At 45.8% G+C, this 26,872-nt stretch overlaps 3 protein-coding genes across 9 annotated transcripts; all 3 read right to left on the minus strand.

Moving 5' to 3' along the window:
* Positions 1-288: 288 nt before the first annotated feature.
* Positions 289-17,825, minus strand: syt16 (synaptotagmin XVI). 5 transcript variants are annotated; one of them, XM_076985792.1, is made up of 7 exons: positions 17,567-17,825; positions 11,648-11,824; positions 7,979-8,191; positions 3,357-3,715; positions 2,362-2,820; positions 1,819-1,993; positions 289-602 (listed from the first exon to the last, which is right to left on the minus strand). In XM_076985792.1, the coding sequence occupies exons 1-7, from the start codon at positions 17,577-17,579 to the stop codon at positions 289-291; spliced, it is 1,710 nt and encodes a 569-aa protein (XP_076841907.1). In that variant the 5' UTR covers positions 17,580-17,825. The 5 variants fall into 5 exon arrangements, with proteins under 5 accessions (XP_076841907.1, XP_076841905.1, XP_076841906.1 ...); XM_076985790.1 differs by lacking the exon at positions 17,567-17,825 and adding an exon at positions 14,875-15,120; XM_076985791.1 differs by lacking the exons at positions 11,648-11,824; positions 17,567-17,825 and adding an exon at positions 10,430-10,906 and having other exon boundaries at positions 2,362-2,817.
* A 402-nt stretch (positions 17,826-18,227) lies between these two features.
* Positions 18,228-22,626, minus strand: snapc1b (small nuclear RNA activating complex, polypeptide 1b). 3 transcript variants are annotated; one of them, XM_076985797.1, is made up of 10 exons: positions 22,020-22,626; positions 21,245-21,404; positions 20,804-20,944; positions 20,478-20,591; positions 19,994-20,146; positions 19,786-19,851; positions 19,451-19,513; positions 19,092-19,245; positions 18,937-19,011; positions 18,228-18,832 (listed from the first exon to the last, which is right to left on the minus strand). In XM_076985797.1, the coding sequence occupies exons 1-10, from the start codon at positions 22,148-22,150 to the stop codon at positions 18,789-18,791; spliced, it is 1,101 nt and encodes a 366-aa protein (XP_076841912.1). In that variant the 5' UTR covers positions 22,151-22,626; the 3' UTR covers positions 18,228-18,788. The 3 variants fall into 3 exon arrangements, with proteins under 3 accessions (XP_076841912.1, XP_076841911.1, XP_076841913.1); XM_076985796.1 differs by having other exon boundaries at positions 18,228-18,835; XM_076985798.1 differs by lacking the exon at positions 22,020-22,626 and adding an exon at positions 21,710-21,995 and having other exon boundaries at positions 18,228-18,835.
* Positions 22,627-22,770: 144 nt separating this feature from the next.
* Positions 22,771-24,396, minus strand: LOC143486026 (interferon alpha-inducible protein 27-like protein 1). Its single transcript, XM_076985799.1, has 4 exons — positions 24,250-24,396; positions 24,119-24,148; positions 23,762-23,923; positions 22,771-22,966 (listed from the first exon to the last, which is right to left on the minus strand). The coding sequence occupies exons 1-4, from the start codon at positions 24,257-24,259 to the stop codon at positions 22,890-22,892; spliced, it is 279 nt and encodes a 92-aa protein (XP_076841914.1). The 5' UTR covers positions 24,260-24,396; the 3' UTR covers positions 22,771-22,889.
* Positions 24,397-26,872: the final 2,476 nt, after the last annotated feature.

Genomic DNA, 26,872 nt, shown 5'->3' on the forward strand with positions numbered 1-26,872 from the left:
TCTGTTGATTTCAGACAACGCTGAATTCAAAACCACATTAATGTAATTCCAGCCATGCAAACATGTAACTGGGCTCGAGAGGAGAACCACTACTGCTGCTTGAATGGGAAACCACTAACCGTTACATTGCCTCCTCCCCACCCGACCACAGTCTCTGCCAGGAGCATCTGGCACGTCCTGATGCTTCTTCCCAATCATTCGCCGTCCATCTGTTTCTTAGGCTCTCTCTCCCATCCCTCTATCCATGTCCCCGCCCCCTCGCCAATCCCGGCCCCGCCCCCTTTCCCCCTACGCCTCCAATAGCGTGTGCCACCTGCAGACCTGCTGGTTGCCTCCTTCCCGCATGTCCCGCCAGTGGAGCGCCTCCTCCTGGCCGCTGCTGCTCTGTCCGAGAGCCAGCCAGCCCACCATCTCCTTACGTTTCATCCCACGGCGGCTGTACACCGACACCAGCAGCGTCACGTCGCACAGCTGGAAGAGGGCCACCTGGAAGACGAAGGTCTCCTTGAAGACCGGGTTGGGCTGTCCCCGCCGCAGGGACGTCTTGCACCGCGAGATCTCCTGACCCATGGAGTTGAGGAGCGATAACTTGCCGTAGGTGTCTACGAGGCATGGGAAGATGCAGACGGTGAGAAGAGGTCTCGAGTCTTCATTGTAATAACGTACTTTTACACAAAGTGAAACTGCTACTGCACAGAGAAACTTCAATAACAGTTCGCAAGTTTTCTTTCTGGGTACACAGGAGATTAATGGCCAGTCCCTTCACAGGTCTATAATCCCTTTTGTATTGATTGTGGGGGTGTGCATGTGTCTGTGTGTGTGCTCAATCCAGTGTGTGTGTGTGTGTGTATGCAGTCATTTCCTCAGTGGTAAGTCATTGATTTTCAATAACAGTACAAAGTGAAAAAGCTCTCAGATGGAGAATCTGAGGCTCTGGGATCGATTAAGTGTCCTAATATCTGCAGTCTGAAGTGAGATCACGCTGAGATGTGGCAGTTCCACTCCTATTAAATCCATAAATAGAAGCAATGTGCTGCTGCTTTTAAAACATTTAATCAGATATTACTGTATTTGGTGTGTGTGTGTGTGTGTGTGTGTGTGTGTGTGTTTGTGTAAATATGGTTGATATGTTCTTCCAGAAAAAAGGTATTTGCTTTCTAATGTGACACTGACATTAGTGGCCATTAACATGATCAATATCACACAGCTGTTACTTTGCTACATAATCAGGGAGTGTGATTGGTGTGTGTGTGTGTGTGTGCATGTGTGTGTGTGTGTGTGTGTTTGTGTGCGTGTATGTAAATCAGGGAGTGTTATTGGTGTGTGTGTGTGTGTGTGTGTGTATGTGTGCGTGTAAATCAGGGAGTGTGATTAAACTGTGTATTCATGCATGTTCTCCAGTCCTCGTGACTGAGGATGGTTTTCAGTGGCAATTCCATGTGTGTCTGAGTGGTTTGGATGTGTGTGTGTGGTTGTCTGTGAGTGTGTGTTTTTGTGAGGGTATGGGTGTGGTTCTGTGTGTGTGTGGTGGGTGTGTGTGTTTTTGTGAGGTTATGGGTGTGGTTCTGTGTGTGTGTGTGGTTCTGTGAGTGTGTGTTTTTGTGAGGGTATGGGTGTGGTTCTGTGTGTGTGTGTGTGTGGGTGTGTGTGGTTCTGTGAGTGTGTTTTTGTGAGGGTATGAGTGTGGTTCTGTGTGTGTGTGTGTGTGTGTGTGTGTGAGTGTGTTTTGTGTTTTTATGAGGGTATGGGTGTGGTTCTGTGAGTGTGTGTTTTTGTGAGGGTATGGGTGTGGTTCTGTGTGTGTGTGTATGTGTGTACCCGGAGGCCGGCTGAGCGCTAGGTTGCGGAAGTGACTCCCTTTGATGAGCTCCACGGAGAGACGTCCGGTGGTGGCGTTGTAGGCCAGTCCCAGCAGGAGCTCTGGGATCCCCCCGTGAGCCAACGACTGTGAGGAGGCCGTCTGAGCAGACAGGGAACCGTGGGAGTCTAACGCCTACACACAGAGACCAAGACACACGGGGGGGAGTAAGACAAAGGGCCACCAGGAGAGAGAGGGCAGACGGAGAGAGAGAGAGAGAGAGAGAGAGAGAGAGGATGAGAAATAGAGAGAGGATGAGAAAGCGAGAGAGAGGATGAGAGAGAGAGAGAGGATGAGAAAGAAAGAGAGAGAGGATGACAAAGTGAGTGAGAGGATGAGAGAGAGAGAGAGAGAGAGGGAGAGAGGATGAGAGAGAGAAAAAGAGAGCGAGAAAGAGAGAAACACAGATGGTGAGGAAGAGAGATCTGTTGACTTATTTACAGTCAACTCCATTATGACACACACACACACACACACATACACTCACACACATACACACACACCTTCATGTCGCTCCGTGGTTCCAGCACTAGGATGACTTCGGTCTGTGTTGGGTCAGCGGTGAGTTGGTTGAGTCTGTGAATGGCCTCCCCCATCATCCTGCCCCTGTTCATCTTCTCCTGGGCGTACAGACGGAACCGCAGCGCACACGCGCCCAGCTCCACGGGGTCCAGTCGCGAGAAACGGAACGTCTCTCCGAACCGCGGTGCCACGCCCCTCTGCACCGCCGTCTTGAAGCGCTGCCGTTTCCCTGGCAACAGGGCCACGTGCACCTGCCAGGAGTCCATGCCACTCCGGCCCTTGTCTGGAATGCCCTGGGCTGTCACCACGGTGACCAGGAGCTTGGAAGTGTCAGGCCGGTAGTCGAGGACAACAACGAGGTCGCCGCATTTGGAAATTGGGGGGCGGGGCAATGCACTGGAGGGGCGGGACAGAGAACTCCTGCTGCCTGACCGCTCCTGCTGAATTTAAATACACACACAAACATTTACCTGTTTTGGCTTTGGGAAGGTGGAAAAGGTAACACTGAAATCTTTGTGTGTAAATCTTTACACACACACACACACACGTACGCACGCACGCACGCACACACACACACACACACACACACACACACACACACACAAACACACACACACAAAACATCCTACTCTATCACACCTGTCCACCCAGGCTTCCACCGTGACACACACACACACTAATACAGATCACTACTGTCAACAGATGACACACACCAGCAGCCCAGGAGCCAGAACACTCAATCCATGACAACTCATGATTATTCATACATATTCATGATTATTCATGCATATTCATGATTATTCATGCATATTCATGTGACTTCAGCTGTTCTTCAGTGTGACAAAGAGTAGCCAAGACAAGATGCAGAACCATTAACTTATATCATATAGAAATGAAACTATAGTGATACCACTATACCACTCTCCACACACACCCTCCCACACGCACACACACGTTTCCCCCACATTTGCAGTACCTCGGGGCTCCAGGTGGAGGAGCTATCGGTTCCGTCGTTGTAGTCAAATCCATGGTTGTCCACTGCTGCGTCCACCGCCGCGTCCACAGCCGCGTCCACCTCTGCACTCGGCCGGGGAGTCCTGCGGCCCCCGCTCCCCAGCCGCCGTCGCTCCTCCCTGGGCAGAGCCCCGAGCCTGCGCCCCGACCCCCACGAACTCACGGAGGCCGTGTCCCCACCCGCAGACAGGGGATCCATGGGAGTGTCGTCTCCACAGACGAGCATCTGGGAGAGGGGGTCCCGGTCCCGCAGCCCAGGACTCTGATGTCCTCGCTGAGACAGAGGGTCCTGGAAGCTCTGCATGCTCACACGGTCAGCGTCTTCAGGGAGTGGAGGTGAAAGAAATGCATGATGGGTAACGCACAGGTGCACAGGTATCATGTTTACAGCACATTTACATGAGCTATTACATGTTTTTGTTGTTACACATCAAGTTCCCTGGACAGATTTAAAATGGACATATTAACAATAACAAAGATCCATACATACATAATACATATTGTACATTAATATGTTGTGAACCATGCAGCAGAATATTAGAAACATTCGTGATTGCTGTTTGTTGATTCTTTGTTCAATAAAGTCTCTGGTAGCCCTTCTTAAACATGAATGTCAAATGCAAAAGTGTGCAGGCATAATGTAAATGTATGCATAATTAGCGTGAGAATAAATGGTCTGAATGACCCGCCCTGTGAAGCATGCATTTTCTATGAATGGAAGCTCTTTGAAAATACAAAATGTTCCATTTCATCTGAGTGGAGTAACTCTGTTACCATGACGACTGAAGATGTGCATCACCATGGAAACAAAACTTCACAATGGTAACTGAAATTCAGATAAATTATGCTTTTAGTGTATATGTAAATGGATGTTTTTTATGTAAAAAAAAAATCCTACCAATGTCTGGATTGAACGACAGCACAGAGGTATTAATCGTCTGAACACAAGATCAATAGAGGCTGGGATCTACCACACCAGACAGGACCCCAGATCAATAGAGGCTGGGATCTACCACACCAGACAGGACTCCAGATCAATAGAGGCTGGGATCTACCACACCAGACAGGACCCCAGATCAATAGAAGCTGGGATCTACCACACCAGACTGGACCCCAGATCAATAGAGGCTGGGATCTACCACACCAGACAGGACTCCAGGTCAATAGAGGCTGGGATCTACCATACTAGACTGGACCCCAGATCAATAGAAGCTGGGATCTACCACACCAGACAGGACTCCAGATCAACAGAGGCTGGGATCTACCACACCAGACAGGACTCCAGATCAACAGAGGCTGGGATCTATCACACCAGACAGGATCCCAGATCAACAGAGGCTGGGATCTATCACACCAGACAGGACTCCAGATCAACAGAGGCTGGGATCTACCACACCAGACACTACCCCACATCAATAGAGGCTGGGATCTACCACACCAGACAGGACTCCATATGCAGGCTGCGTAAAGATGCCCCAGAACTAATCCAGCACATATCAGTGGAATGCAAGCAGACAGCGTATACATGGAACGGCATAAGCTGAGTACGGGCTGGAGGTTCCAAGGTCAATGTTGGATGAATCCTCAAAAGGTGCTGTAGAATGACCTTGCTAAGATCTGCAAGCTAAGACTTCCAGATACAGACTGATAAAAAGGTAACAGCCATCCAAATGGATGGTAGTGATGGAGGAACAGCACTATAGAGATGGAGGAACAGTACTGTAGTGATGGAGGAACAGTACCGTAGTGATGGAGGAACAGCACTGGAGTGATGGAGGAACAGTACTGTAGTGATGGAGGAACAGCACCATAGTGATGGAGGAACAGTACTGTAGTGATGGAGGAACAGTACCGTAGTGATGGAGGAACAGTACTGTAGTGATGGAGGAACAGTACTGTAGTGATGGAGGAACAGCACTGGCGTGATGGAGGAACAGCACTGTAGTGATGGAGGAACAGCACTGGCGTGATGGAGGAACAGTACCGTAGTGATGGAGGAACAGCACCATAGTGATGGAGGAACAGTACTGTAGTGATGGAGGAACAGTACTGTAGTGATAGAGGAACAGCACTGGAGTGATGGAGGAACAGTACCGTAGTGATGGAGGAACAGTACTGTAGTGATGGAGGAACAGCACCATAGTGATGGAGGAACAGTACTGTAGTGATGGAGGAACAGCACCATAGTGATGGAGGAACAGTACTGTAGTGATGGAGGAACAGTACCGTAGTGATGGAGGAACAGCACCATAGTGATGGAGGAACAGTACTGTAGTGATGGAGGAACAGTACTGTAGTGATGGAGGAACAGTACCGTAGTGATGGAGGAACAGCACCATAGTGATGGAGGAACAGCACTGCAGTGATGGAGGAACAGTACCGTAGTGATGAAGGAACAGTACTGTAGTGATGGAGGTATAGTACCGTAGTGATGAAGGAACAGTACCGTAGTGATGAAGGAACAGTACTGTAGTGATGGCAGAACAGCACCGTAGTGATGAAGGAACAGTACTGTAGTGATGGAGGAACAGTACTGTAGTGATGGAGGAACAGTACTGTAGTGATGGAGGTATAGTACCGTAGTGATGAAGGAACAGTACCGTAGTGATGAAGGAACAGTACTGTAGTGATGGAGGAACAGCACCGTAGTGATGGAGGTATAGTACCGTAGTGATGAAGGAACAGTACTGTAGTGATGGAGGAACAGCACCGTAGTGATGAAGGAACAGTACTGTAGTGATGGAGGAACAGTACTGTAGTGATGGAGGTATAGTACCGTAGTGATGAAGGAACAGTACTGTAGTGATGGAGGAACAGCACCGTAGTGATGAAGGAACAGTACTGTAGTGATGGAGGAACAGTACTGTAGTGATGGAGGTATAGTACCGTAGTGATGAAGGAACAGTACTGTAGTGATGGAGGAACAGCACCGTAGTGATGAAGGAACAGTACTGTAGTGATGGAGGAACAGTACTGTAGTGATGGAGGTATAGTACCGTAGTGATGAAGGAACAGTACTGTAGTGATGGAGGAACAGTACTGTAGTGATGGAGGAACAGCACCGTAGTGAAGGCAAGTGATAGCAACATCAAGAACAACATCTTTTAGAAAAAAGTGGGTAATTAGGTGGGTAGCATTGCTGGCGAACACCTGCACAGCTGTCTGGGGGGATTAAGCCATCTGTCACACAATCAACCCCATACGCACCAGCACAACCTGCCTGACACAGCCTGCATGAGGAAACGCCACACTAGTCCACACTGAAAGCTGTTTATATACCCCACCTTCATAACACTCCATTATTCCCACAGAGGGATTGTGTTCAACACATCCTAATATGAAACCCAAACGGATTTGGTGACCATAAACAAACGTCTTCTGATATTGATCTGGTACATCTGGGTCCTTGGGAGTATGTAGCAGTGTTTCAACAGCTGTAATCCAGCAATCAAGCAATTACCGTGTCCGTCTAATCTTAAATCAGTAATGTAAACTCTTTGTTTAAATGCAGTCAGTTGGAAAGGCTACAATTTGCTCTCGGTGCTGATTAAACTCAGACGTGAGACTGCGGGTAAAGTTCTGAGTGGGAGGCGGTAGGAGGGCCCAAGACCTACAGAACAGAACATTTCCGAGCACCTCTGGGGTTTCACTAAAACACAGGGAACTGTGCATCAGTCCAAGACACGAGGCCTGTAAACCAAGACGGGAATAAAGTTCTTATTAAGCACAGTCTAGCTATGGAGAGGTAGATGTGGATGCTTATGTCACCGATCCATCACTGTCTACAACAACGGCAGAACGGACAGCCTCACAGGGACTCATGCGCTAGACTCTTCAGTGGATGCCCTAGTTTAAAATGAAAATGAGAAAATGGGCAGTAACCACGAGAGGGTGCAGATCGCTCCCGAATGAAACGATCCGTCGAAAGCCGCGCAGCTTATCGAGTGTTGACGTCTGAGATACTGGAGAAGCTCACGGCACGTTTTCCAGATCCAGACCAGCCACCGTGCGCTTCAGCGTACACTTCGGCTCGATAGCCCCACAGAGAAAAGTCTCCCCCCTCACGGGTCTGATTCAGTCAGAAACAGTGTACCATCCCAAATGGGTCATGCACAAGCTTAGGGAAGTCTCTTAAACCACTGCAGTCTGCACAGGAGCACCGGAGACAGTTATCAGACAGTCTGATTAAGCTATAGCCAGCAAAAGGGGCTATTTTTGTTGAATGTCGAGTCGAGCTAACCTTTGTTAGGATATGTCCTCAGGATTTACTGACGGGATTTGGTATATGTGCTGACATCTATTTGTCCTCATATTACAAAAGGAGGGGCACGAGTGCTTTCTCACGCCACACCTCAGCCGTCTGACACCCCTCTGCCTTGGTTATATTTATCATTGTGTTTGATCTCTGTATGTGAATATGTTGCATGTGTAACTGTATGTGTGTGTGTGTGTGTGTGTGTGTGTGTGTGTGTGTGTGTATGTGTGTGTGTGTGTGTGTGTGTGTATGTGTGTGTATGTGTGTGTATGTGTGTGTGTGTGTGTGTGTGTGTGTGTGTGTGTGTGTGTGTGTGTGTGTGTGTTTACCTTCACAGTCGGAGGGCTCAGTGCTTCCTTCCTCCTGGTCTGAGATCAGTCTCTCAAACTTAAGGTGTCGCCCCGGGGCACTTTGGGCGCTAACCTCCGTCACCCCCGAGCGGAAACTTTGCGAGCGGGAGACGGAGATCTCGAAGCGCTTCACGATCTCGTCCTCGCTGTCTGAGGAGCTGGAGACCTCACCATCATCGCCGTAACTGTTCACTGCACACACCAACACACACAGGCAGTTGACTGGGTTGAACCGGGGATGAAACGAACTGACAGAATAAGAGAAGAGTAAGAGAGAAGATTCACAGGAGGACTAGAACAGAAAAAAACAAATAACAATATGCTTGAAACGCGCAACACTGTAATTACATTTCCTGACCTGCCGCCTCAACTCACGTACACACGCCCACACATGAATATCACACAGAATAAGTCACACAAAAATCCAGTGAACCCAACGTGACTTTGCGTTGAGTGGCTGTGGTCGTCATGGCTACCCGATCCTCAGGCTCAAGTGTTTTCTCCCATGTCCTTGTCTCTGTTTTTTTTTTTTCTTCTTTAACCACGCGAATGTTCCGTTGCCGCAGCAACCCCACGGCGTGCCAGTTCGGGTTGTTGACTGATCGGTGAAAGTGGCGTCCCCGTCATCCCGGTGGTTTCGAAGAACCTGTGTGGAATGGGCCGTGGTGCTCGCCATCCGGATCAGGCTTACGAAACGACTTTTAATTCAGAAGGATATTGCTGCTGTGTACAACTAAGATACACACTTACAGTACGACTGGATTCACTTTCAGCTTAGCAGCATAATCTCAGCTGATCTCTACTACTGCTAGAGTTAAACCAGAGTTATTGTATACACACACACACACACACACACACACACACTCCTTAGTGCACACTTCGAAGTGAGTCCAATAGCGGGGTGAATGAGGTGAGTGTGCATGTGTCGTGTGTGTGCATATGTGTGTGTGTAATAAAGGACGTTCCTTGATTAGTTTGGTGCCGAGTGTGTGTAGTGTTCACCGGTGTGTGTGCTGTTGTGTGTCTCTGTGTGGGTTCTGAGGCGACTGTTTATTTTGCGAGGGTGGGAGTTGTTCTCCCTGCATATCAGTTTACTCATTATAACCAGACACACAGAAAAGTAAACACACGTACGCACAAGCACACATGCAGATGAGTGCTCCAAAACCCACCCACACACACACACACACACACACACACACACACACACACACACACACATACACACACACACACACACACAGCTGAGTGCACCAACAGCACACCTCCAATCACATGCAGATGAGTGCATGCCCGTACCCACACATACACACACACACGCTCGTGCGCGCATGCACGCACACACCAATCCTAACTGCATGACACATATCATCTGTCACTAAATGTTAACATTCAGATAAAATGAGTCTAGGTTGCATGATCTTATGGAAATAACTGCACTTTGAAATACTATGCTGGCCTTAGTTCCATGAGAAGACACGTCTAACGGAAAAGAAGACTCGTCTAGCGGAAGAGAAGACTCGTCTAGCGGAAGAGAAGACACGTCTAGCGGAAGAGAAGACTCGTCTAGCGGAAGAGAAGACTCGTCTAGCGGAAGAGAAGACACGTCTAGCGGCAGAGAAGACACGTCTAGTGGAAGAGAAGACTCGTCTAGCGGAAGAGAAGGCTCGTCTAGTGGAAGAGAAGACTCGTCTAGTGGAAGAGAAGACTCGTCTAGCGGAAGAGAAGACACGTCTAGCGGCAGAGAAGAGTCGTCTAGCGGAAGAGAATACTTGTCTAACGGAAGAGAAGACTCGTCTAACGGAAGAGAAGACTCGTCTAGCGGAAGAGAAGACTCGTCTAGTGGAAGAGAAGACTCGTCTAGTAGAAGAGAAGACTCGTCTAGTGGAAGAGAAGACACGTCTTGCGGCAGAGAAGAGTCGTCTAGCGGAAGAGAATACTCGTCTAACGGAAGAGAAGACTCGTCTAACGGAAGAGAAGACTCATCTAGCGGAAGAAAAGACATGTCTAGCAGAAGAGAAGACTCGTCTTAAGTGCTTCCAGACTGGCTGTGGACTTTTATTTTGCTTCCTACTGTATGCATGTTTATTAATCTGACCTGGATAAAAGCGGCTGGCAAATGCCCCCACGTAAATAGTAGTGTTTTCAGGAATGCTGCCTTTGTATGTGTGTGTGTGTGTGTGTGTTGACCTGAGTGGTGATTTTCCTAAAAAAATGGCACCTTATTTAGATAAACCAATTAAATCTTAACTCTCCAGAACAAGTATGACAGAGATAACACTAATATCACTACACTGACACCACTAAACCAAACCAAAAATGTCCTCCGAATCCAAGCATCTAACCCAGCTCTGTATATAGGGACCAAACAATCTCAGACCTACGGGCTGCTAGATGTCAGGCCTAACTAGCTGCTGACCGAGCTCTCACCCGTAGCAGAGCAACTTGAGGCTGTATCGTCCATTCTGTTCTCCGGCTCCTCTGTGATGGGTGATAGGTGCTCGCCTGTAGGGCCTGCCTGGAGGGTCTGAAGCCCCTCCTCAGAATCCACTTTCATTTCGGCGAGGGTACCACTCTCCTCTCCTGCCCCGGCGATCACCGGCTTTGGACCGGCACCGCCGCCCATGAAGGAGTCTCTGATGGCATCCGAGATTTGAGACAGCCAGGTGGAGAATGAGGAGGGCTCAGCCATGGTTCGCACGCCGGGGTCGCGCCCCCTGACCTCTCCACTCCTGTTAAAACGTGCGGGGCTGTAGCTCTGCCGCTGTGGTTGCTCCAACCGTTCTGAGGAGGTGGAGAAGCAGGTGGTGCCTCCGTCTGCCCTCACGGATGGAGTTCAAGAGTGCGGGCTCCCTCATACACTCACTGGTGGAGTGACAGGCATGGCGGCTGGACGCTGTTTGCTAAGGGAGGCAGGTGAGCTAGAAATACCAGTGCAGGGCACGTCCCTCTTACTCTATAGTGAGTTTACACAGTGTGTGTGTGTGTTGGTGTGTGTGTGTCGCACTATGTACGTTTCGGGTTTCAACACCGTATTGGCACACGCATGCGTGCGCTGTGATGTAACACACACATATAAAAGATATAAAATGCTAACATTACTGAATGACTGAGAAGATGTAACACAAATATTTGCACAAACCTGCCCACACACAAGTGAATAGTTATTGCTGTCCTCATCACTTTAATCTCACCAACCAGTCCCACCCTACAGTGCCAATACCTCACGCGGATTATTTCATCTTTAAGATCAGGTACACGTGAAGATGAGGAACTCTTATTCCTGGGAACAGGAACCACTGGATCACAATCAAGTCCGAACTGCCTTTACTGTGATTTTATCAGATAAGTGCTTATTTCATTGCCAGATGTCAGGATGTATTGTTTCCAAAAAAATGTTTTGACACTCGGTCCAACTTAGGGGCTTGTTCCGGCTGAAAAGTGGCATCAGTGCATACTCTCTATTGGACAGCAGAATTCAAAGAGATTTGTTCCTAAAGTCACTCAGCCTTAAAGATGTCAGAGATTATTGAGAACTCAAATAGCCTTAAAAACTCAAGAGTCCGTCACGTGGACCTCATCTGGAGTTTGGCCTTTGGCCTGTTCATCAGGGGGGTGTGGTTTGAGGTGTGGTGGGCGGGCACTCACCCAGGCCCTGGTGGATGCCAGCTCGATCCTTGCGTTTGCGGCGGGCCACATGCTCGAAGCAGGGCAGCCCCCCCACGCGGGCAAAGCACAGCTTCTTATTGATGAAGAGGAAGAGGATGGCCAACAGCACGACGAAGACGCCCACCGCCGACAGGAAGCCGATGGCTTCAGGGGTGACTGCAGGGGAGAGCGGACACACATGGATCAGACAACGTTGCCACGCGACCATGCATGTGATCACACACACATACACACACACAAACACACACACAATGAGCGAGACTTCAGTAAATGAAGCATCTTCAAACAGGACTGCACCAGACCTACTGAGGACAATATATAGTGAAATCCACTGTAATGGATATAATATGTATTTTTTAGACACTGGGGCAATATGTCTTGTTTAGGTGTTGGGAATGAGACGAGTTATGCAATTGACAATTTTCCTTATATACAGTTCCTGGACTAGCAACAATTATGTAAGGAAGATGATACAGCATCAGAAGGGCTGGAACCTCCCACAATGGTGAAGTGACTTTCTGAGGGAATTAACCATTGGAAAGTTCAGTTCAGTTGAATGAATCATTAGGATGTTGTGTTTTGTACTGAATACGTATCACAGGAGTGGAAGAGTGAACAGAGGTGTCAGGGTAGTCACAGTGTCTGGCAGCGGTCTGGTAGTGTTTTGTAACTGGAATGTCTTGTCCTGGAGTGTCTTACCAGAACATTCTGTGGATTAATGTTTCTTCCCCTCCATTGGTTTGTCTAGGAAGCTATTCGTGCTTGGTTACTGTCCTCTGTGAGGACACTCGTCCTTGGTAAGCTCTGTTGAGCCTAAACAACCATGTATGTGGCATTGTGAACCCCTGTGGTGAAACGCTTCTTTCAAATGAAACAATCTGAGACTTGGTTGTAAACATTCAGAAATAAACTCTGTTAAAATGTGAAGATTTAGTAATTGGACAGCGAGCTGGTGTGTTAAAGAAAAGCTGTTGTGACTGTGTGTCAATGCAGACTTGAATATAATTGGTGTGGAATGAGGTGCGGAGTGTTAACACAAGCGTACTCGAGTGTTCACTGGAGGACTCTTACACCACCAAGTGTCTTCAGCCACCCACACCTCCATCCACATCCACCGCTCTATACAGACATATTGTTGATGTTTGTGTGTGTGTGTGTGTGTGTGTGTGTGTGTGTGTGTGTGTGCGTGTGTGTGTGTAGGTAGGCTCTGATCTCACCAGTACCTCACCTCTTTCAGAATGTGACTGAAAGACTGTTTGTGTACATATCTTTGCTCCTGCCAGGGACATTGTGGGGGAGGATGCACACACGCGCACGCACACACACACGCACACACACACACACACACACACACACACACACACACACACACACACACCATAAAAATGTTGCAGTCTTAGAGATAAAAGGTAAAAGGTAGGAATTTCTGACAAATGCACAAAGACTGGAGACCTGAGAGGAGGGTGTGTGTGTGTTTGTGTGTGTGTGTGTGTGTGTGTGTGTGTGTGTGTGTATGTGTGTGTGTAGAAGGGGATAATAAGGTCCAAATGAGAATCTACAAACTGGAGCAAAACATCCCACGCACCTGTCCTCCATCTTATCTGTTCCAACTAGAGGAAAATCACATATTTCACACACACACACACACACACACACACACACACACACACACACACACACACACACACACACACACACACACACACACACACACACACCCCACAGGGTACTGCTCTGTAGAATAAAAAAAACCTCATTACAACATTCTGCCCATCCCTCACACATGCACATTAAAACACACACACACACACACACACACACACACACACACACACACACACACACAATGCAAACACGCTGATTGATCTATTTAACCTCCTGCTGTGTGTGTCGCTCTCTGAGCTGAATAAAAGCGCCCCTTTAGAACTACTCTGTGCAAACATCCACGTAGAACACAACCAGATCGAGAAACACACACACACGCACACACACACACACACACACACACACACACACACGCACACGCACACACACACACACACACACGCACACACACACACACACACACACACACACACACACACACACACGCACACACACACACACACACACACAGCCCCGGGTGTATTTGTGATGGCTCAGTTATAGGTGCAGATGATAAAAGAAGGCCAGGGATGTTAATGCAGTTTAGTTTGCCCAACACCAGTGGAGTGAGCAGGACGTGTGTGTGTGTGTGTGTGTGTGTGTGTGTGTGTGTGTGTGTGTGTGTGTGTGTGTGTGTGTGTGTGTGTGTGGAGCATATACTCTTTTGATGTCGACACTAAGTGTGAAGGACTTCAAAGACTGCAGTGCTGCTTATTCTGCCATACAATATATCCTCACCCACACTTGCAGTAAATAGCTCTGTATGTGTTATCCTTTCACTACACATGCATTCATTTACAACACAGGCGAAATGTGTACACACACACACACACACCTTTGCAAAGCAACAAGATGTAGTCAGTTTCCTTGGAAACAGTGCAGATGGGCTGATATATGTTTTCATCCGTGTATTAAAAAAGGTCTCATTGCCATTTATGTCTCCAGTTGAAGGAGATGGACCAGATTAGAGAAACATCTCCCCCTAGTGACACATTCCTACCTCAGCACTCTGTTCATAGGCAGTACAGTAGTGGTGCTGATTTAGACCCAGTGGACTGACGTTCTGCAAGCAATCAGGAAGGTTTGAACTGTGCGTGGAGCAACACAGACAACACCAGAAAGATCATGAAGACTAAGAAGAGGCCGTGTGATGGAAGGACAGACGGCTCGTTGATATCCAAACAAACTTCACTACTGTGACCAATTCGACAAACCCTGATAGCGAAAAATGTGATCGTCGGTAGTTCACAGAAAATTTGCAAGCACCCTTGAACAAGGGTGAATATTGGCGTATATACGAGCGTACGTTGTATATCAGAGGTGCGTCAGTCTTAAAATCTACCGTCCTGCAGAGTTTAGTTTCAGCCCAGCTCAGCCCAGCCTGTCGCTAACATTCAAGTCTTAATGAAAGGCTTGAAAAATCACGACTAGGCGTGTCCAGTCAGGGCTGGACCTCACCTCTGTAGGGCAGCAGAGTCTCAGGGGAGAGGTCAGGCACCCCTGGGGTAGATATGGGAGAGGTCAGGCACCCCTGGGGTAGATATGGGAGAAGTCTGGCTTACGGGTTGTGCCTGGAGAAGACACGACAGGTTCCTTCCGATGACCAGGTTGGCATGGACGGCTGATTCCCAGTCCTGCTTCCATAATGCGCGGGGACGCTAAAACCAAGTGAAACCAGACGTTCCGAGCTGCTGATGGCGAATCTTGATCCCTGCCTGCTGTCCACGAGGCATAAAGCCTCGAGCTGTTGAGATCGTTACAGCTGGTGCACCATGAAGACTTTTGCCTAAAGCTCCCGAGACTTTATTAACTAACAGAATGACACGGCACTCTTCACAAGATCCGTCCTGTTTGTGCTGGACTAGAAGCTACATCCTTCCTGGGTTTCCTGCTCTGAGAGCCAAACAGATGACCAATGATGGATGCACCCAAAGCCACACCAACACATACCCTTGTAGACTTCTCCCTAGACCCTCATACACTCCTCTACCCCACAATTAGGACACTTGGCTCAAATCCTGCAGTCAAGTGCCTTTCCGACACTGCAACCTTACTGACTTGCCATTCTGCTCTACTCATATGACTTCATGGTGGACTGTAATCTGTCTCTGTTTCAGTGGTCCGTCTCTGTCTCTGTGGACATGGTGACTGTCTCTGTCACCTACATGAACCTCTGTGTCATTATACAAATTGAGAGCAAGCAGAAATGCCTGTTCAAACCCCCTCCTCTCTACCATGGCTCCATCACCAGAACCCACGGAACCACTCACCACTCTTAGAGACGGAGAGATTGATGAGAGTCAGGAAAGAGGATGAAAGCTACATGCTAACACACTCGCTGACACACTTCCTCTACGATAACACGCTTCCGTTCACCGGAGTGGACTCCATCAGCGGGGTTCACATACAGTGGGGTTTTCCCGCTAGGCGGTTATCAGACAGCACAAATGTTGTTCTAATCAGCCGCCTTCCAGAGGCAGGAAGAGTGCGAAGGAGTAATAAAGATGATGACAGGTCACTTCTGGGGCTCAGTTGGCAATGCAGACCAAGTCGTGGGGTCGCGGCATGGCAACAAATGAACGATGCATCTAAGGCAACATGTCCATGACACAACCACGGCAATGCACGAATGGCAGTGAAGCAAACGCTGTGTTGCCAAAGGCTCAGACCATCAGACCTGTGGGAGACTGGCAGACAGTGTCACAGCTGAAACATCAGATAACTGGCATTTCCACTGCATGATGCACTGAACTGGCCAAAGTCTAGGATAAGAAGTCAAAACAACCAGAAGGCCAAGTCAAGCCTTACACGCATTACATGCATTAAATGCACAGAATAAGACAAAAATCTATTATCAGGTCTGGGAGAGGACGTCTTCCAACCTGAAGGACACCTGACTTCATTCTGGGACAGGTATATTCTCTGTGGAGGTCACCACAGTTGAATTTATGACTCTACAGGATTCAAAATGAAACCCACTATCCCATTAGAGGGCTAATTGTGATTCTTAGCCCAAATTTCACAGTTTGTTTATATCTGTTCATATGTCTGGTAGGCCTAGATTGCCAGATGTCAGACTGCTCTATTGTGCTTTTAAACAGGATCCCGATAAAGCAAGTTAAACAAAAGTGCCAGACGAGAATGGAGAGACCGTCAGGTCTCTGAAAGATAATCCCCCAGACTGCATTGCAGTTAGCCTAATTGCCTTGTGTGCATCTTTTATTCTCCCTCATCTTCTTCCTCTTCGATGAGGCACAATGGTGTCTCTCTCTGCATCGTCTGCCTGTATCTTCATGTTTCAGCGTTGAACACGTGCAGCTCGCTCTGTTCTAAACAGCTGCGCTAACCGTCGGTAAGAATGCCGTGTGCAGTTCTGCCTTGTATAGCCCACATGGAGATCCAAACCCTGGAGCCTGCACCCAGAAATGCAGAGTTCTTCACTGAATCACAGATAAGCAGCAAAAAAAGGCTGTCTTAGATAAATGCAGCAGTCATCAGAGGTCTTCATATGAAATTTGAATGATTGCAGAGCTAACAGCAAACAAACCCTGATTGCATAAAAAAAAAAAAGATACATGTTTAAGTATGTTCTACACCCATGTATAAAAATGTGATTTTGGATATAAACTTTAAAGCATGGACATATGGTTATTGAGAGAATGGTTGTTGATACACTCCTGTGGCATTATGGTATTGTTGTCATGATGCAGCATGTACATGAGAGAGAGAGAGAGAGAGAGAGAGAGAGAGAGAGAGAGAGAGAGAGAGAGAGAGAAAGATGTGGTGTAAAGTCGCCAGCGACCCCTTTCGCCTCGAGCACCATGAGGCTCTGAAGTGTCTTCAGAATGTGACGCGCATATAGGCGCATTTACACAGTCACGCATCTTTGTAATGTAGACATGGACGTTTAGGCTTTGTGGCGCTCTGGTACGCTCAGTGATCCTACCCTTTTTCGGTCTGCGCTTGCATCTCGTTCACAAGAAACGGGAGAAGATGCAAACAGTGAATATCACAAAATTGAGTTTAAATTACACGAGATACTGCAACTGACAGGAAAACCTGCGGCTACTGCGGGGACGAGCACACTGAACCGCGCACGAGCCCCAGCGTCCGCCTGTTTCACCGCATCAACACGGACCCCCAGAAACAAGATTGAATTAGAAGGAAATCGGTACGACATCACTATTAGTGCCAACACCTCTAAACAAACGGCAAATTCCTTATATAATAAAGTGTCATCCTTGTCATACTTACTGTCGGAAGCCATCGTTGATAGGTACAGGTTTGATCCGGTGGTTTCAGTCAGCTCTCCCCATTACACGCTTTCCTAAACGTCTCATGAGGCATTTCATTTGTCGAAGGGATTTGTGTGGGCTTGATTTAATAAACTGCCCGAGAACCCATTGCGTCTCATCGCCTCGCATGAATCGGATTGTTAGTAGAAAATCCCGTCAATTGTCTCCTCTAAAAAAAACCACACTTGAAACAGTGGCATCCTCACGGTGACGCGCTGCGCGCACCCTCCCTTTCTCGCGCATTCTCTTCCCTCAGGCTGACCTGCAAGCGACCCAGACAGCCATATAAACCACAACGATAGCAAAATTGTAATAAATAAATCCATTAAATGCCTATTTCACATTAAAATGGTGTGCCGCTTACGTCTAATTTGTCAAATGCCGGCCATTCCGAGACTTTATAGGCCTACCGTTAGCTCCGATACCATCAGGATACAGAATCGAAACCACACAAGACACTTTAGTACATTTAAACGGCAAAAATTGAATATGATGAAGCAACACTACATTTCATGTATGCACGCAAATGAGCCAGGCAGGCAGACTTCTGTGTCGTGTGAATTCACTGTATACTGCATCTTAGTCAAGCGTACAGTAACCATGGGATGCCAATCAAATGCTGCATTTCTAAAAACATTTATGTATGAAACAGCGTTTACACATAATAATCAATTATTACAAAATGTTTTCCAAAAACATTTGGATAAAATCAAATGAAAGGTAATAACATAAAAACATGTGAACCTTAAGTAGTGTAAACTCTTTTTGTTTGAAAATAAAAGCCAACATTAAAAAGTCAACACTCAAACATTTTCTTATAACACTGGCACAGTTCAAAACGTTGTGCGAATTGGTAGCCAGAGTTGGCTGAGATGTTTTACATCCAAAACAGAAAGTACCTCGCCGCACTAGGAAATCCTTCATCATATGTCTCCTCTTTGCTCCAGTGGAGGGTTGATTTCGCTGCAGTGAGGTTCAGGGTTTAAAGAGGAGAAGACCGTTCTCATCCAAACCAAAACCACAAATCTGTTATGCTGTATATGCTTCTCCGGAAACACGTTTAAAATGCCAACTTTTTTTACACTGAAGGTTAAATGCCATACTGTAAGCACTTAAATGTCAAACAACTGACAGAGCATAAGAGGATAAAATCAGTTTGCACGAGCAGATAACCAGTTGAATCAGGGGTCTATCTGATTCCATTTGAATCTTCTTTTCTTTGTCTCTGCTGAATAAAATGGAGATGTGATCAAGAGAACAATAAACATGATCAATCAAAATATGATCAATCAAAATGATTACACTCCTCCACAAAACAGCTATATTTACCGGTGACCTTCTCGTCTTCCACTTCTGTCAGACGCCACAACCGGGTTGTGCTTTCCAGCTCACTTCTCAGGTCTCCTATTGGTCATAAAAGCTGTTTGTCAGCATTAGTGGGTCATGTGAATGTGTGAAAAGGTAGAAGGAGACCTGGGGTTTACCTTGGTTTGTGTCACGCGAGTTCCCTGAGGTCCTCATTTTGAGAGTTTCTTTCTTCAAGGTTTTCTTCTTAAGGCCCAGTACCCCCTGTGTGGGTTCTGTTTTTGTATCTGATGATGTAATCTCTATTTGTCTGTGGCGACGGGACTTAGAGGCCTGACACACAAACACAGTTTTACAAGTTAGCACAACATAATTTTATGAATCTAAGTAGGGAACCAAATACAGGCCTGAACCAAATGCTGTGATTGGCATGTAAAAGGTCACACAATATTTCTGCATGAGGATTGACTGTTGTAAAAGTTAAACCCATTTTAAAAACTTTTATTTGGTGTCAACTTATGTTTTGACACTGCATTACCTCCACAGCCTGACCGTAAGACTTGGATTTAATTACTGCCAGGAGCTGAGCTCTGCGGGAACTCTTTAAAGGAAAAACAGCTCAGTATTACAGATAATATATAACATACTTCCATAATCATTTCAAGGCTTTCAAATAATCAGTATTTTAGAGGATACCAGCACCTTCTGGCCAAACAGAGACATTGCACGATTACAAGTGTGCTGGGTTTTCATCATAACATAGACAGCCTTCGAAATATATACTGGATTTATATTGGCTGGAAATGGTTATGGAGAAATCAATATGTAAATGCATATGTAAAAGGACTGCTTTGAGGGCAGGGTTAATCACACCTCGTTTTGATTTGACGTTCCTTCTCCCGCCCCTCTGTCACTCTCAGCACGCTGATCTCCAAACACCTACAGAAATGCGGAGAGAGAAACACACAGACACATAGCGATGCAGACGTAAGCACACCCGTGTGAGCACAGCCAAGATGATGTGACAGACAGTGCAAATACAAAGTCGTTGTTGGTGTCGTTTGGCCCAGCTGCCACTCACAGTCTGGTTCCTCTGCCAGTTGTGATAGGTCAGCACCGCTCCACGCAGTCTGGGCACCAGGTTGTGTTTGACCAGGTTGAGGACGGCACCCTCCGTCTGCGCCGAGATCCCCTGCTTCAGATTTTCATAGTGCTCGTGCACGTTTGCCAGCTCCTAGTGCACATGCACACACACACACATACACACACACGCATCCACACACACATACGGGCACGCACACACAGGCACAACAACTTCATTAACCTATTGCACAAGTATTACAATTTTGTGCAGACTCGATGTTGAGCAACATCCGATTTTGCACTTGATTTTGTACAAAATAGACGTCTTACATTTTATTTGGATGCTATAACTAATTTATAACAAATCTGACTGTCGTCCTTAGTAAAAGACAAGAGAGTTCATTCTGGTGCCTCAGCAGTCTTAAATCTCAGCACTCCACATTTACTGATGTTGTCATGGGAATGTGGGTGTGGCTACTCACTTCGATCGTGTCTGTGCTGATTAGCTCCTGTGCACGGGATGGTCGATCGATGAAGGCCTCACACAGCTGTTGGCCCGGTCCCTGTCCCTGCCTCTTCTTCACCTTAAAGAGCAGCTACCCCCCACCCAAAAAAAAAACACATGCAGCATTGTGGGAAATGTAGGCCAGGCAATGGGAAGAAGATCAGGAACACTAGGAGAGCATGCCTGCTGCATCATTCATGTACATTTCTTGTCCGTTTCCAAATTCTAAACTGACCGTCTAACATTCATGAATTCTAGCACAGCTCTCTTATTCTATTAAATAAAAATGGTGAATAAACCTACCGGGATTGGCATAGCGGTGAAATGGAAGGCTTTATCGTGCAGGAGCTTTCTGAGGATGAACACTACATCGTAGTGCTGTGCGTCCACCGCGTCCTGCTGGAACCTCATCATCTCGCCCCAGTCCTTCAGAGCCAAGCGAACCTACACAGGAGACACAGGATGACAGGACAGAAAGGGCAGTCCTGCAGCACCACAGCTACCCCGCTCTGTCTCATCACCACCCAGCACACACGTGCCTTCGGGGGGGAAAAGGGGGATATTGCATTTACGCGTGTAATTGCCACCTGCCGCAAAGTCAAAGGTCAAAGAACACTACATGCTAGCAGCAACACTTTCCTTTCTTTGAGCTACATGCTAAACTAAGCACCACAGTCTGTGAACAAGAGCGAGGACTCAACCAGGAGGGGTCAGAGCTCCTGGAAACAGCTGGAGGATGGTTACCTTTTCTTTGGGAGTTGTGAGCTGAGAGTTGTAGAGGCCGTAGAGAAGGTAGAGACCTCCAACACGGATCTGGAAGGAGTATGGGGGGAGGAGGTACGGTGCAGCTACAGACAGGGCCAAACGTGTGAAGACTCTACTCCTGTTGGGCTCCATAGGACCACTGCAAGTTGGAGAGAGCAAGGGATGGAGAGAGAAGGGGCTACTAAAAGGGCTTGACATTTCTAGCAAACATGGAAGTAGTCTAGATTCAAAGAGCAGTGAACCCAGTCCAGGATGCCTCTCTGGGCAGGTAAAGCCCATAATGAAAATTTCAAAGCCAATCGATAAAAATTCATTGCAAGAACCGCATGGCGACCATAAGCACAGGAAGCAGTCAACAGCACCTCCCAAACCCTAAGTCATAAGGTTTTTATTCAGTTTTCAGTACACAATAAAACAGCAACATCTACCCTTCACTTGACTTACCTCCACAGTTCTCACTAATAGATACCACCCTCCAAATCACCATCAGAATATGACCACTGGTTATTCATAAGAAAAGGTTTTACTAAGATTGGCTTCGGTGTGCCAACATTTGAAGGTTTCTGCACAAACAAGGTGAACAAAGCTTCAGTACATATTCAGTTAAGTCACTGTGGGTCCTTTAGTTGGAGAATAGGTGCCGTAAACGTAAGGCATCAACCATTCGTTTTACAAAGCTAACAAAGCTAGCAAGCTAGCAATCAAATGACACGATATGTAAAGCTGTAAACAAGCCGGAACAGTGACTACTTACTAAAATATACTTGAGAACTTCATCTCTCTCCAGATGGCCGAAAACACCTCGAAGCGCACAGACGCCGTAGCTTGAAAACGACCAAGTATGTGATCAAAGTCAGCGTTCAGGGCTCGTCTGAAATAGTCCATTATTCTATGATCGAAGACTATTTAAATATATATATACTGTTAAGTATAATTGTTGATATTTAAAGCGCTTTTAATTACGTTATTAAATATAAAATACATCTTCCTTCCATGTTTTTGTGTTGCTTCCTCGTTTAAGAGTTAACGGGTGTTTGAGCCAGTTAAATATTATACTGCCATCTGCTGTTCTGGGAGGCATGAGCACCTAGTTACTACCTACCTACCGACTGAAGTGTTATTCGTTATATTAATAATGATATGCCGAGAGGTAACTGAACAACTTGTTTTATTGCTGACATCAATGCGGACTGATACAGACATACCGCAGCCACCGTGCTGCTCAACCAGTGCACATCAATCCGCCTATGGTGATAACCTAGTTCCAAATAGTATATTACAACACCGATGTCCAAAACATCTTGTTCCTCTGGAAACCTTGTGTACTACCCTGCAATTTCTACCACTTCTCCTAATCTCTTAAAATAGCCTAGATGTCATAAAATTGCAAAGAGACATAATTATCCATTAATATTTAACACAGTGCAAAAATACAAACTCCCATGTAACCCTGTTACACAAAGAAATCAGGAGACAGCAAAACCGAGAAACAGCCCACATCAAAATAAGGGAAATAGTTTTTATTGATTAGACAAAAGCAACAATAAATTGATTCACTGTACTGAAGACTTCAACAAGACTTCATTGTACTGAAGAGTTGCTTTCACATTGGCTCTGAAAGGTGTCATGAAAATAGCCATCCTCCAACTGCTCCGAGAGCAGCCACCACGGCCGTCCCGGCGGTGGGCAAACCGGCTGCTCCTAAATAACAAACAAAAATCTGGTGAATGCATGATGTTGGGCGTATCATCCAGATCCTTATTAGTAATGTCCACGTGAATGCGCGTCACATTGGGCGCAACGCTCTGAAACTGCTTTGAAAGTTTGTCATAATGCTTTGACACACAATGGTTGCTAGGCAACGAGTCTATTCAAAGCTAAAATCTGCAATAAAGTAGCTAGTCAGGTAGCGATAAGCCTATGTCAATGATAGATAAACATAGATTTAAAAATACGTCACATTTATTTTTTCCATAAAACAAAATTTCCAAACTCCGCTTTACTCTCACAATGCCAGCTAGGCTACAGTTATTCTGCAATGCACAAGAAAGCGAAACGTGTTGAGTTCCCAAGAGCAATTTAAGAATATTTATTGTAACCTGACGTTGTTGTTAAATAAATTCCACCTCCCGTCTAATTTGATAAGTTTAGATGTAGCCTAGAAAAATAACATTAATAAGAATGGAAATTTGGAAGCGTTTTCAGCTTCAGGGCAATATGGACGGCGTAAATATACAGAGCTTCAAAACTGACTCGAAACAGTACTGACAAAGTCAAAGTTAAAACAAGAGACAGACTTGTAGTCGGTGAGCACAAAGCAACATACTTCACTGCAGTTCCAGCTACAGACTCTTTTAATACTCTCTTAATTTTTCTTTATTTATGCAAATCGCAGTGTCAAATATCCTATAAATACTCACAGAAAACATAAATAATATAAATCAATACAGTTCAACACAGGCCACAGGTCGCTAAAGACTTGTTTCTGTGTCTTACCGACAGACTGTAGCATGGCTACAAGACTACCGGCCGCCACCGCCCCGCCGTTAGCCACCGCTGCGGATGACATCATCCCGGCGGCATAAGATCCTGCCGTTACACCAGCAGCGGTGAAGCCCACTCTCGTTAGTACGAGGGGGGTTAACACCACGAGACCAACTGGAAGACCAGGAAAACGAAAAACGGCGTTGACTCGTTTCTTTGGTGACGGGATTAGAGAAAAGCACTGGAAACTGAGTAAAGAAGCCGGAGGGTGTTTAGCTTGTGCCAAAAGTCACATAAAGTCATATTAAGGTTATATTAAAGTCATATTAAAGTAATATTAAAGTCACATTAAAGTAATACTATACCTACCTGCACACACGACAGCTGTGCCTGCTTCTACTGTTTAAGAGAAAAGCATAAACAATCTACATCAGTCGTCCAAGTAAATAAAAACTCCCGTATGAAACATGTTTGTGACAAAAAATAAGTGGGTTACTTACTCAGCACCATCACACCTGGTGATGTTTCACAAAGATTTACAAAGAACGCTTCTGACGCTGAACACGGTTACTGAAAGCGGTTCCTCAGCTGAGCGGCTTGTTTTTATTGGTGAAGCCGAACTCTTCCACAGAATCAAAACTGAAAGTCAGATTTGTCGCACTGTCTCTGTGCGCATGCGTCATCAAGAACCCTCAAGGCTGCATATGAAATGCCGAACTTAAGCAGTATTTTTTTTATTTTTTTATTAAATCACACTTCACAGAGGTAAGTATACAACGAACAGTATACAAAAACATAACATACAAATGAGCCAGACGAGCCAGGGGTTATCTACATTAAACAAACAGGTTATAAGTGGAACATACATTCAAAGTTCTGATAGCCTTCTTGTTTGTTGAATCAGCAAGCAATTTGAAATAATATTCCATTTCCTTTCTGAATACTAAAAAACAAGGGGTTTTCTTACCAAACTTACTTTTATGAATAAAAAATTTAGCTTGAAGCAAAATCAGGTTTAGTAAAAAATAGCATTTCCCCTCTTTCTTGGCATACTTATGAAAGCCAAAGACAACATTTTCCCAGTATAAAACAAAATCTTTGAGGAGATGATCAATGAAAAATCTGCTGAGGTCTCCCCAAAATTGTTTGCTCTGCGAACAATGCCAGAATAAATGAACCACTGTTTCTGGATGGGAGTTACAAAAAGAGCAATTTGTGTTGATGTTTTTCTTGAATTTTTGCATATAATGGTTGGCAGGGTAGCATTTATGTAAAATCTTATATGATACCTCCTTAACTTTGTTTGTAATTAAAAATTTATGTGGGAGCATCCAAACTTTTTCCCAGTCAATGTTGTTGCTGAGGCGACTCCAATATGCAGTTATGTAAGGGATGGTAACAATATCTTTTTGGAATAAAGCACGTATTTCTTTATTCTTTTTCTTTTGGGGTTGTGATGAAAGGCAGATTTTCCCTTCTGGACAGTCAGTTATACAGAGGAGTGATCCCTGTGCAGCCAAAGGTGTCGGTCTGTCTCTAAACAGCATTAAAACGCCTGAAGGAATGGCATTGATGACAGAGGAGAATTCCTCAGGAGTCGGATGAAAGTTATATCTGGACAGAAATTCAGTGTAACAGAGAAGTGACCCCTCCTCATTAAATAACTGACTCACCAACCAAATCTCATTCTGAAACCAAGATTCAAGAAAAAGTGATTTATTTTTAGAAATAATGTCTCTATTATTCCATATAATATAACAATGTGGTGAGAAATTATGCTTATAAACCAAATTCCAGGCCAGGAGAACCTGTTTATGGAACACTGACAGTTTGGCAGGGAGTCTAGCTACATTATAGTTACACCTCAGAAGGAAGTGCAGTCCACCAAAACGGGAAAAATGTAGTGGGGAATAAAATTCCAAATTGATGTAGGATTTTTTATGAAGTTTCTAGCCCAATTACTTTTAAATGTGTTATTCATGGTAGTAAAGTCCAAAAAATTAAGTCCTCCAGATTCATATCTATTCATTACAACACTTTTCCTTATATAATGTGTACGATTCCTCCAAAGGAAGTTGAAGAGCATTTGATCAGCCCCGTCGACAGGGGGGGACAACCGGGTCTGTTGTCCCGGGCCCTAGGGCCAGGGGGGCCCATCAAAGAGCCCAGCAATTTATTTTTTATTTAAAGTCTATAATTTTTAAATAATCTTGAAATCTTTCATTAATATAAAATTATGTACTCATAATAAGCTCAATGGCTCAAATATATATGTTTTTTACCTATCTGCATATTTTCCATTAAGTGCATACACCCCCGCATCCCACTGGAAAATGGTTTGATCCAGCACCGACTGTAGCCGGCCGGTATCCGCCCAACAGCGAGAAATACAGTGGTGGATAGTTAAAGTAAATACTGAAATCTGGAGCGCAGAAAAGAAAGGAAAAACATTTACCTGACGAATTTTAAAGTTGCATTGTGTTCCATGTTTGAAAAGTGCTGGAATTTAGGGTAAAGTACTTGAAAATGCTTGAAATTGTAACTACTTCGTTTCACAACAAATAGCTGTCTGACTGAACAGTTCTCGTGAAGACAAGATTGGGCGTTTTGAAAATAAACAACTATTAAATAATGTGATAAAAAGCGAATTATTTTGAATCATTTCGAGTATATGTATAAATATTTACCTTAATTAAGTTTAACGTGCTGGAAAATATTGAAATGGACCTTGAAAATGACGTACAAGTGCTTGAATTCCACCTTATAAAGGTGTATGAACCCTGCAAACATGACTTTGTCCATCGCGCTGAAGCGCGGCGCGCGCGAAGTTACAAAATTCGAGAGGTGCACGACCTCGCGAACCGACAGCGCGCGAGGCCCTCGTGCACACGCGGAGCCACTGCGATTACGTCAATTTCGCGTAGGGGGGGGGGGGGGGGGGGTGGGGGCACATGAATCTTTCTTGTCCCGGGCCCCAGCGAGACTGTCAACGGGCCTGCATTTGATCGATAGTTGTACTGATTTTACCATCTAGCTGTAGTGAAATGGCTGCATAAGATAGTCTGGAAAGCCCCTCTGCTTTAGTTAATAATACTCTGCCCCGCAGAGATAAATCCCTCTGTA

The sequence above is a fragment of the Brachyhypopomus gauderio genome, unplaced genomic scaffold (assembly GCF_052324685.1).
Source record: "Brachyhypopomus gauderio isolate BG-103 unplaced genomic scaffold, BGAUD_0.2 sc43, whole genome shotgun sequence".
Taxonomy (NCBI): domain Eukaryota; kingdom Metazoa; phylum Chordata; class Actinopteri; order Gymnotiformes; family Hypopomidae; genus Brachyhypopomus; species Brachyhypopomus gauderio.

Coding starts and splice junctions, on each gene's coding strand:
- syt16 (XM_076985789.1), bottom strand. CDS start 10,691: ATGGCTGAGCCCTCCTCATTCTCCACCTGGCTGTCTCAAATCTCGGAT. Junction 3,716..7,978: donor TGAGCCCTCCGACTGTGAAG/GTAAACACACAC, acceptor CACTCCCTGAAG/ACGCTGACCGTGTGAGCATG. Junction 1,994..2,361: donor AACCACGGAGCGACATGAAG/GTGTGTGTGTAT, acceptor CTCTGTGTGTAG/GCGTTAGACTCCCACGGTTC.
- snapc1b (XM_076985796.1), bottom strand. CDS start 22,150: ATGGACTATTTCAGACGAGCCCTGAACGCTGACTTTGATCACATACTT. Junction 20,945..21,244: donor TCACAACTCCCAAAGAAAAG/GTAACCATCCTC, acceptor TCTCCTGTGTAG/GTTCGCTTGGCTCTGAAGGA. Junction 19,012..19,091: donor CTCGCGTGACACAAACCAAG/GTAAACCCCAGG, acceptor TATGACCAATAG/GAGACCTGAGAAGTGAGCTG.
- LOC143486026 (XM_076985799.1), bottom strand. Junction 23,924..24,118: donor CACAGCTGTCGTGTGTGCAG/GTAGGTATAGTA, acceptor CTGGTCTTCCAG/TTGGTCTCGTGGTGTTAACC. Junction 22,967..23,761: donor AGCCATGCTACAGTCTGTCG/GTAAGACACAGA, acceptor TTTGTTATTTAG/GAGCAGCCGGTTTGCCCACC.